The 9,851-nt window shown below is 58.6% G+C and overlaps 1 protein-coding gene across 2 annotated transcripts; it reads left to right on the top strand.

Annotated features, from left to right (window-relative positions):
- Window positions 1–62: 62 nt before the first annotated feature.
- Window positions 63–7,935, top strand: TAGLN2 (transgelin 2). 2 transcript variants are annotated; one of them, XM_036857328.1, is made up of 5 exons: window positions 63–180; window positions 5,552–5,759; window positions 6,237–6,411; window positions 6,694–6,796; window positions 7,099–7,935. In XM_036857328.1, the coding sequence occupies exons 2-5, from the start codon at window positions 5,580–5,582 to the stop codon at window positions 7,238–7,240; spliced, it is 600 nt and encodes a 199-aa protein (XP_036713223.1). In that variant the 5' UTR covers window positions 63–180; window positions 5,552–5,579; the 3' UTR covers window positions 7,241–7,935. The 2 variants fall into 2 exon arrangements, with proteins under 2 accessions (XP_036713223.1, XP_036713213.1); XM_036857318.1 differs by lacking the exon at window positions 63–180 and having other exon boundaries at window positions 5,535–5,759.
- Window positions 7,936–9,851: the final 1,916 nt, after the last annotated feature.

Below are 9,851 nucleotides of genomic sequence, written 5' to 3'. Positions count from 1 at the left end.
AGCACTGCCCTCAGCTTCTGGACTGCGGCGCCTTTAAACCCTCTCGGCCCTTGCCCCGCCCCTGGTCCGCCCCGTCCGAGGCGGGAGCAGGCTGAAAACCTCCGGCCGGGCCCGGCCCGGGCGCCTCACTCGCGCTGCAGATCCCGCCTTGAGTGCGCAACTTTCCGGCCCGCGTGAAAGGTGAGCTGGAGGGAGGGGTCTCTAGAAAGCTAGAAGCCAGAGCTTGCGACTTGCTCCAGTGAGCTTGGTGATCAAGGGCTGGCAGGCAAGGGTCCGTTGACTGCTCTGCCCCTCCCCGGGCTGTCAGGTCTGTCCCCAGGCTCTGACCCCGCATTGTTGAGCAATGAGGTCAGCCGCTGTTGCGAGTGCATAGACGGGGCCGTCCGTCCGGATCAGGGACTCGGGGACTGCGTCCCGCCCGCCGGCTCCAGCCCCGGGTCTTCGCTGGGGTGGGGAAAGGGGGTCGTCAGGGATTAGCTGGCTGGCCCCGAGTGATGGAGCGTACAGGGTCCCGGCGCCCACCCTGGCCAGCTTGGCGCCGCCGGTGTTTCCGAAGCGACACTTCACTTCCTAGTTCCAGGAGCACGTGTGGGTGCTGCCTGCCCTCTGCGTCCCCGAAGCCGACCTTTCTGTTCATTCTCCTGCAGCTCGTTTTTCTGGGGATTCGGAGTCGCGGGTTGGGGTGAGGGGGCTCCGTGCGCGGGTCCCGCAGTGGCCTCGCCTTCCCGGGTTCGGGCGGGGAGTTGAAGCTCCAATCGCCTCCAGGAGGGTCCCCCCGACCTGAAACATCTGGGAGGCTGCAGCCCTGACTGCGCCCCAGCGTGCCCTGCCTGTTGGAGGTGGTGTTGAGGGAGGATGGATGCTTTCCAGGCCTCCAGCCCCTACGGGAGCCGATGCCCCCACCCCTTGCCCCCTGCTGCTGGGAAAGTCGGTGGTGGCCGCGGGCGGGCGGGCGGGCGGGCTGCCCAGACCACTGCGTCACCCCAGCGGCGGGCGGTGGGTGATTCATCCCAGTAACGGCCCAGGGTGTGGCGAGGGGGGGCGGCTGTGGAGGTCGGACCAGCAGGACCGGAAATGGACGGCCACCTCCCCCCCCCCCCGACCCCCGCTCCCTCTGCAGGCCTCCTGGAGTCTCCTGGAGCCGGTATCTGTGAAGTTCTGGGGCACCTTGGTATCTGTGAGCAGAAAGAAGCGGGGTAGAAGTGAGGATGGACTGGTGTGGGGATCCGGTGTAGGAGGAGACCTGTGGCTCTCCTAGTTTTCTGACTCCAGAGCACCAGACAGAGGGACAGCTCCCCGTCTTTAACCCCACTCCCAGTTTCTCCTTCCTAGTCCACAGGGAAGACTGCCGAGGAGGCCAAGGTAGGGTGGGGCCAGAAGGGCCCTACCCTTCCAGAATCAACAAATAAGTCTTTGTCCAAGTGCAGTTCTCCCCCCACCCCCCCCACTCCACAGCCTGGGTCCCTCTTTTGCTCTCTGGGGATTGGCCTCTAATCCCTTCTCCCCACCCCCCATCCCTTCTCCCCCACCCCACCCCCCATCCCTTCTCCCCCACCCCACCCCCCATCCCTTCTCCCCCACCCCACCCCCCATCCCTTCTCCCCCACCCCACCCCCATCCCTTCTCCCCCACCCCACCCCCCCATCCCTTCTCCCCCACCCCCCCCCCCATCCTTCTCCCCCCCCCCCCCCCCCATCCCTTCTCCCCCACCCCCACCCCCCATCCCTTCTCCCCCACCCCACCCCCCATCCCTTCTCCCCCACCCCACCCCCCATCCCTTCTCCCCCACCCCCATCCCCATCCCTTCTCCCGCCCAGGATTTTCAGTTATGGGGCTCTCTAGCTCAGAATGTACCTTCTGTTCCCAGGACATTTCTTCTACTCCTGAACTATTTCCTTAAATCTATTTCTCTACCCCAAAACTTGTAATCTCCCTTCTCCGCCCTCCGAACCCTCCACAGCTGCTTCCTTGAGGAATCCCTTGCACCTGTCTGTACCTGTAAAGCGGCCCCTTTCCCAAGGATCCCACTTCTGCTCCCGCCCTCGCCCCGCCCCCGCCCCGCCCCCACTCGGAGCCTCCCCGCCACTCCTGCGCCGAGTGGATGTTTCTGCCTGGTGCCCCCACCCTGCCCCATTCCTGTGTTTGGTACACAGAAGCCATGGCAACGGCCCCCACCATACCCCTCCTCCTGCGCAAGCTTTGTGGCTTCCTGTTTGTATAGCTTCAGCTTTCTCTTCTGCCCGCTGACTCTTGATACCAAGGGGGCTGCCCCAAGGTGGCCCCTCAGTCATAGGTCTCCCATCACCCCCGCTCCCTGTGGCACTTCACTTTGGGGGCAAGTATCCCTGTTTCGCCTTTTCAAAATAGTCTTAATGCCAATTCTGGATTGGGAAGTTCCCCTGTGTCCTCTCTGTACAATGAATGGAGAGTCCCTTTGTCTTTCCAGTTCAACACCCCAGCCAGGAGCCCTGGAATCCTACTCCCACCCCATGTCCGCTTTTTCTTTGGCGTCGGCGGTGGGGTGAGGTAAGCTTCCAGCCCAGGGTCTGGGTGGGGCTGAGGGCTGGAGTGCCTTTTGTGGCCCCTCCCCCTTTCCCAACTGTTGTAACCTTGTGGGTGGGAGTGAGGGCTGTTCCCACCGCTGTAGGCAGCTCTGGAGTTTAGGTTACTCACTGCCAATCCACCCCCCAAGCTGTGCAGCTGTTGTTTTCCCTTTGGACCCCCAGCTCTGGGCGTCTCCCACACAGCCTTTCCCCACCCCAGTAGGCAACTGGCTACCTTCCCTCCTTTAAGGGAGAGCCAAGGTAGGTTCCCCGAGTGTCACTAGCGCGGGCCACTCCAGCTCCAGCGGCCGCAGCCCCTCAGCGTGTGCCTGCTCGCGGGGGTGGGGAGAGCAGCCGTGGGCAGGCTGGGCCCGTCTGGCCTGCCTCCTCCCAGAGCTCTGCTTTATGGCTCTGGCACCTCGGGATCTAGGGCAATGGCCCCAGAGTGGAGCCGAGACACTGCAGCTGGAGTCTGTGACCTTGCCAGATGTGCCCAGGTGCCAGAGTTTAGGAGGGCCCCCAACACCCACCCAGAGGTGGGTCTGGGAGGCCGAGTCTGTCCTGCCCGTCCATACCATAGGTGACACTGGAGGGGTCACTCTTCGGTCCTGCGCTCCCCTCCTAACCCTGGTGTCTGGGTTAATCATTCTCCTGTCCTTTCTTTCCCTGGGCCATAGTGATCCCTGGGCCTCAGGCCACTTGGATCCACGGAGACACAGCCCTGAGGCCCGGGTGACCACAGTGAAGCTGCTCCCACAAGTGAGGTCTGAACATTGGGCTGGGAAAAGGGCGCTTACTGGTGGCAGCAGCCTCTGGCCCCCCTCTCCTTCCTTCTGAGCCTCCCAGCCGTGGCCCTGTGCGTCAGGGGTCACAGGCTTAGGGAGACCGAGTGGCTCTCGGCTGGGCAGCTGGGGCTGGGCTGAGGGGAGGGAATCTTGTCTCCCTCTCTCCACTCGGCCCGGCCTGCCCTCCCCATGCTGAGTCCGTGTATGGGGCTGGTGGTGTGGGTCAAGGCCCAGACTGACATTTATCTGGCCGGGCTTCCGGGCTGGGTGAAGCGGGGCTGGGTTGTCTTAATGAGGTTTAACATTATGGGGAGGATCGCTGCCGGAAATGTGCAGCCCAATAGGCTGCAGTCGGAAGGAGCAGCCATGTTGGAGTGGGGGGAGGGGACTGGCCCGAGCCGCACCTCCGCCGGGGCTGAGAGGTGGGAGGGCGTTTGAGGCAGCTGCTGTCCCTGTGGCCTGCCCCGAGGCCCAGGGAGGGGGTGCTGGGATGGCTCAACCTGCTGTGCAGGGGACCCAGGGAGCCAGAGTGACTCCTCTGGGCTGGGGCCTGAGGTGGGGAGAGGGAGTGTTTCCCTTCCCTGTCCTTGAACAGAGGTGCCTGGCCTGGGGCATCCCCTTTTACATACGGTCAGCCAGCTCTATCTCAGAGCAGAAAGAAGAGCCCATGGGGAGGGGATGGGGGCAGGAAGTGGGGTCCTGGCTCCCCCTTGGCATGGGTAGCATTCCTAGGACAGGGCTCTGGGTACGGGACCTAGGCAGGGAGGTGGCAGGTGGGGACAGACTGCCCACTGCGAGGTGCTGTCAACCCAGGCCCGTGGTCAGGAAACCACCCAGTTCTTCCTAACTGAGGTCCTCAAACTAAGTTAAAGAAACCCTGCTGTGTATTTCCCCATCCCTCCCTCTCTTCCCGGGTTTCCCTAAAAATGCCACCCAAGGCTCCTGGATTAGTGCCCTATTCCTGCTGTAACAAATTATCGCAAACTGAGTGACTTAAAGCAACACACATGTAATATCTTGTAGAGCTAGGTTTCACTGGCTAAAATCAAGGTGTTGGCAGGACTTGCATTCCTTCCGGGGGACTTAGGGGAGATTCCATTCCTTGCCTTTCCCAGCTTCTGGAGGCCATCTGCATTGCTTGGTTCATGACCCTGCGTCACTCCAACCTTGGCTTCCTTCTCACTTCTCCCACTCTGACTCATCTGCCTTCCTCTTTCACTCATAAGGACCCTTGTCGTGAGTACATTGGGCCCCCCTGGAGACCCAGGGTACTCTCCCTATCTCAAGAGCTGTAATTCAATCACATCTGCAAAGTTCCTTTTGCCATATCAGGTAACATTCCCAGGTTCTGGGAATTAGGACATAGACACCTTTGGGGGGCCATTATTCTGCCTACCACTGCTTCTAGAAAGGAAAGTAGAATTAGGTATTACCTGGTTTCTCATGGGAAGCCCCTTTGCCTGGTGAAATCTGTTAAGGACCTACTCAGACCTACCTCTTCCAGGAAGCCCTCCAGGCTGCTTCTGCCAATACTCCTCTCTCAATTCCTACAACATATGGTCTGACTGTGTAGTTTAATATTCATCATGTACAACTCTTGCCCTTTCGTATGTGCTCACTTTGTCTCTCTGATGGCACTGTGGGCAACTTTAGGACCAAGGACTTCTGTGTCTTCCACAATCCCCAGCACAAATGGTGTTCAATTAAAACCCAGTGGCTAATTAAGGGTAGATCTGTCCAGTCCCCTAGCTCCTGACATAGGTTTCTCCAGCCACTCCATATTCTTTCCAGATCATTCTCTTGCCCAGAACTGGAAAAGGCAGGGTTGGGGTTAGAATGACCAGTTTGCGTTTGCTAAAGCTGACCACCCCAAATGAGGGGCTGAACCCCCAATCCTGGCCTCATTTACCCTATTTTCTATTCCAGTGGGTTTTATACTTCATTGTAGCAGTGGAACCATTCAAATGAAATCTAATGGGAAGCCTCAGTAGAGTAGACAGGCTACCTGTCACAGGGGTGGAAGAACCCGGAGGTGCCTTAACACCTCCTAGAGTTCTGAGCACTGAGACTCTAGCCCACGTCCAGGGGTTAAGGTGAGACTTCCCTCATTTGGTGGCTGTTCTCACCACCAGGGCCCACCCTGGGGATATGGTGTGTGTCAGAATCCCCCACCCCACAGGCTGCAGAGCGCTGACCACAGGCCTGGATGTGTCCTCTCCCCAGCTTCCCCCAGACACCACCACCCTTTGGAATGGCCAACAGGGGACCTTCCTACGGCCTGAGCCGGGAGGTGCAGCAGAAGATTGAGAAACAATATGATACGGACCTGGAGCAGATCCTGATCCAATGGATCACCACCCAGTGCCGCAAGGATGTGGGCCGGCCCCAGCCTGGGCGCGAGAACTTCCAGAACTGGCTCAAGGACGGCACGGTGAGAGCTGGGCGCCTCTGACCAGGAGTGCCAGGAGAGCAGGGCTGGGTCTGAGGGACCGGGGATTGTCTCAGCTGAAGAACGGAGGGCAGCCCCCTCCCAGCTTTTCTTGAGCCGGGATACCTTCATCGTGCAGAGGCCCCCGGCTTCCCTCCCTCCCGCCAGGGAAGCGGGAGGGTGGACGTGCCTCCCTGCGGTGGAAGCCGTGTGTTGTGTGACGGAAGGAAGAGGAGCTCTAAGGGGAGAGCTGGGGGAGGTGTGCTCTAGTTGGTAATCCTGGAATAGCGCGGTTTACACTCTGGGCTCAGAGGCAGGCGGCTGGGCAGGAAGGGCCTGATGCTCACTCCAGGTAGAGTCAGAGCTGTCTTCGGGTAGGAGAGGCACCTCTGCGGTTCACTGTCTCTAGCGCCGAGGGTGGTACATTCTGATCTGTGGTAGGCAGGGCCTCACTTCTGCACACCTACTGTCCTCACCCAGGTGCTGTGTGAGCTCATTAATGGGCTGTACCCCGAGGGGCAGGCCCCAGTGAGGAAGATCCAGGCCTCCACCATGGCCTTCAAGCAGATGGAGCAGATCTCCCAGTTCCTGCAAGCAGCCGAGCGCTACGGCATCAACACCACTGACATCTTCCAGACTGTGGACCTCTGGGAAGGTGGGTCAGGGCCAGGGCACTGTCATCCAGAAGACCAGAGGAGAAGGGGCAGGTTTCTGACACCTGAGGACAAAGAGTGGGTGTGTGTGTGTGTGTGTGTGTGTGTGTGTGTGTGTGTTTATGGAGGAGTTAGCCATATTGGGGGTTGGGTTGGAGAAGGGTAGGGAGACCAAGAGTAAAAGAATTAGGAAACTGGGCCTGCTGACTTAGTGATAGAGGTGGAAGCCTGCCATGCAGGACCCCAGACCCACTGAGGCCAACACACCCCCTCCACCTTCCCAGGAAAGAACATGGCCTGTGTGCAGCGGACACTGATGAACCTGGGTGGGCTGGCGGTAGCCCAGAACAATGGGCTCTTCTCTGGAGATCCCAACTGGTTTCCCAAGTGAGTACTGCTGGGACAGCCCAGGCCCCGGGCCGGCGTGGTGACCTGCCCACTCCTGTCCCTAGGAAATGCCCTTCGCAGAGCACTTTCCCATTCCTCGTCTCACTTAATCCTCACGCGTCTCCCGGGATGGCAAGGGACAGTCCCTTTTGAGAGATGAGGGGGTGGCTTCAGAGAGCTCAAGGCTCTCCAGGGCAGAGCTGGCACCAGCACTTAAGCCAAAGAAAGCCTGTGCTCTGTCCGCGGAGGACATTTACTGGGGCAGCCTCCACCCTCCTAACCAATGCTCCCTTTCCACCCAGGAAATCCAAGGAGAACCCTCGGAACTTCTCAGACAACCAGCTGCAGGAGGGCAAGAATGTGATTGGGTTACAGATGGGGACCAACCGCGGCGCATCTCAGGCAGGCATGACCGGCTACGGGATGCCACGCCAGATCCTCTGATCCCACCCACAGCCCTGCCCCTGCCTGCCGTGAATGGTTAATATATATATATATGTATATATATATATATATATATATATATATATATACACATATATATATATATTTTAGCAGTGACATTCCCTGAGAGCCCCTGGAGCTCTCACGCTCCCCTCTGCCAGGGTGGGGGCCTGGCCTGTCTCCTCTGGGGGTGCCTGACGGTGGCCTCCCCACTGTGCTTACTAACACATTCCCTTCTTCAAATCCACCAAAACTGGACCAACTGGCCTCTCTTCCCCGGGACCAAAATTAGGTGGGCATCACCCCCTCTCCCCACCAAACCTCTTCTGTTTCTCTCTGGCCTCTCTTCCCCTGAGCCCTGTGCCCTAATCCATTCCTCGGCTGGGAGTCAGGGATGCTGCCTAATGGCCTTCTCCCCCCAAGTACGCCTCGCCCACAGCTGTGGCTGCAGGGACTTAATTTATAGGGAGGGGCCTGTGGCGGCTGCCCGCCCAGCCCCAGCTGGACTGCGCTCACCACACTTCTGAGGCAGCCTGCCCTGGCAGAGGCCTTCAGGCTTCTCATTTTCCGTTCCCCGCTCTGTGGCTAAGGGGTGGGGGTGAGGGGACCGGGGAGGGAAGGCTGCCCACCATGGGCTGGGGCTTGAAGAATCTGAGTTTGCTGATTTAAATAAAGAATCTCTGTCTTTTTTTGGATGGACTCTGGCTGTGTCTGGGGCCACTGAGTCCGCTGTTGGGAAGGGAGGAGTGTGGGGGAAGGGCTGTGACTGGCTCCAGGGAAGAGGGCTTTGAAATGAAAGGTTACACACATCTCCCCATCATCGATTTCCTTCCCATTCTTTTTCTCACTTGGTTTAGGGGTGGGGTTGAGAAGGGACAGGCCCTCCCAGCTGCCCTCGGGCTAGAAGCCATGATGGCAGCATACGTGGGCAGGGTCCACAGGGAGGGGGGCCGGCACCTACCCAGGTGCTCCTGGCTGGGCCCCTCCCACAGCCAGAACAGTTCTCAGCCACTGCAGGAAGGTGCCCTGAGTCCTGGCAAGTGTCTGGGTGGGAGGCCCTCAGGCAGGCTTGATGCAAGGTGGCCTCTGGTGGCCAGACCAGTCTGGGGGCCACGGGTAGGGGTTGCGGTGGTGAGGATCTGGCGAGCTGGGGGATGAGTGAGCAGGAAGGAGTTGGTGGTCCTGGCTGGAGGCAGGAAGCCTTGTTGATCACCTCAGGCACTTGTGAGCTGCCTGTTGGTGAGAGCCTAGCAGCATTCCTTCTGGATGGGTGACCTTGGACCACAATAATCAATTTTGGGGTCAGGTTGTCCTGAGCTCCTAGCCCTGACCCAGGCATGAATGTTCCACCTGTAGTTTCCAACCCCACGGCCTTCCCATCCGACCCTGCGTCTCCCTAGAGGCCCTGGGCCAGTCCCCCACTTCAGCTCCCGCAAGCATCAGCCAGCCTGGCCTCCACTGTCCCTCTCCCCATGTCTACTTCAGTGTATCTCTATTTCCCGAGGATGGGAAAGCCACAACATTGTGCCTGAAGGTGACAAATTGTGCAGTGGTGGATAACAAGGGAGCTCCCATTCTCCTTTCTCCCACCCCACTGTGGTTCCCTCTGCCAAGAAGCACCTACTGTGTGCCAGGCCCCATGCCACTGCTGTACATAAGGCATCAGCTCAGGGCCTCTCCACCTTATCCGAGCCCCAGCCATGGGCGAGATGGTATTTGCTTGCCTGCTGTATTCCCTTGGGCTGTGGCACAGATAAGATAGGGTGCAGCCTATTTGCAAATTCCCAGGGGATTAGCTGTCACTCCACCCCGTTATCTCCCATTCGGGAAGCCTTCATGGAATGCCAGTGAGGAAGAGTGATGTCATTGCAGAGACAACATTGAATTCATTGATACTTAAACTAAAAAAACAAGCCATTTGCACCCTTCTCTGATTTAACTATAGCTATGAATTATTGGCCACAGGCCTCACGACTTTCTGGGACCGGCACACCACAGAGCCAAGACTGAGAAGCACTGTCTTCTTCCAGCAGATTCCCACGTTAGTCCGCGAGGTGGATATTACTGTATTATTTCCCTCATTTTGTTCCCAGATGAGCATACTGGGTCTCAGGATAAGAAACTCACCCAAAGCCACGTAAGGATTTAGTGGACGGACAGGGGTTTTGAACCCAGGTCACCCTGGCTGGGAGCTGGCTGAGACTGTGCTGCTTCAGCCGGACTAGATTTGAGAGGTGCTCAGCCACGGGACTCACCTCCCTCCTTGCTGGAACCACCACCCACCAGCAAGCTCTGGGAGGCCCCTCCACGTCTCCCCTTAATCCACTTCGCTCCAGGTTCAGCGCCTTCCTTCTGGAAATGGCCTCCACTGACACCTCAACATTTTGTTTTGTTTTCTGTTTGCTTTACAGCATTTTGTTCCATCTGAGATCACAGTTTCATCCCTAATTTGGCCCCTCTCATCTCTCCTGGCACTCCATCGGGCCCTGGAGCCCAGAATGGGTCCCAATCCTGGGAATAGAAGGAAAAGCTTCTCTGAGTGGCACCCTCTTTTCCTGCCATCTCCTAGCAACTCATTCCCCGTGGCTTTCCACACTGGTGTTCCCTAACA

Source organism: Balaenoptera musculus, chromosome 1, assembly GCF_009873245.2.
Source record: "Balaenoptera musculus isolate JJ_BM4_2016_0621 chromosome 1, mBalMus1.pri.v3, whole genome shotgun sequence".
NCBI classification, from domain to species: domain Eukaryota; kingdom Metazoa; phylum Chordata; class Mammalia; order Artiodactyla; family Balaenopteridae; genus Balaenoptera; species Balaenoptera musculus.
Note: the sequence above shows the minus strand (reverse complement) of the source record. Positions and strands in the feature narration are given on the sequence as shown.

What these genes read in the sequence shown, in the direction of transcription:
- TAGLN2 (XM_036857318.1), top strand. Translation starts at nt 5,535, where the DNA reads ATGTGTCCTCTCCCCAGCTTCCCCCAGACACCACCACCCTTTGGAATG. An exon ending in ACTGGCTCAAGGACGGCACG is followed by an intron (nt 5,760 to 6,236) that starts GTGAGAGCTGGG and finishes GTCCTCACCCAG; the next exon opens with GTGCTGTGTGAGCTCATTAA. An exon ending in GATCCCAACTGGTTTCCCAA is followed by an intron (nt 6,797 to 7,098) that starts GTGAGTACTGCT and finishes CTTTCCACCCAG; the next exon opens with GAAATCCAAGGAGAACCCTC.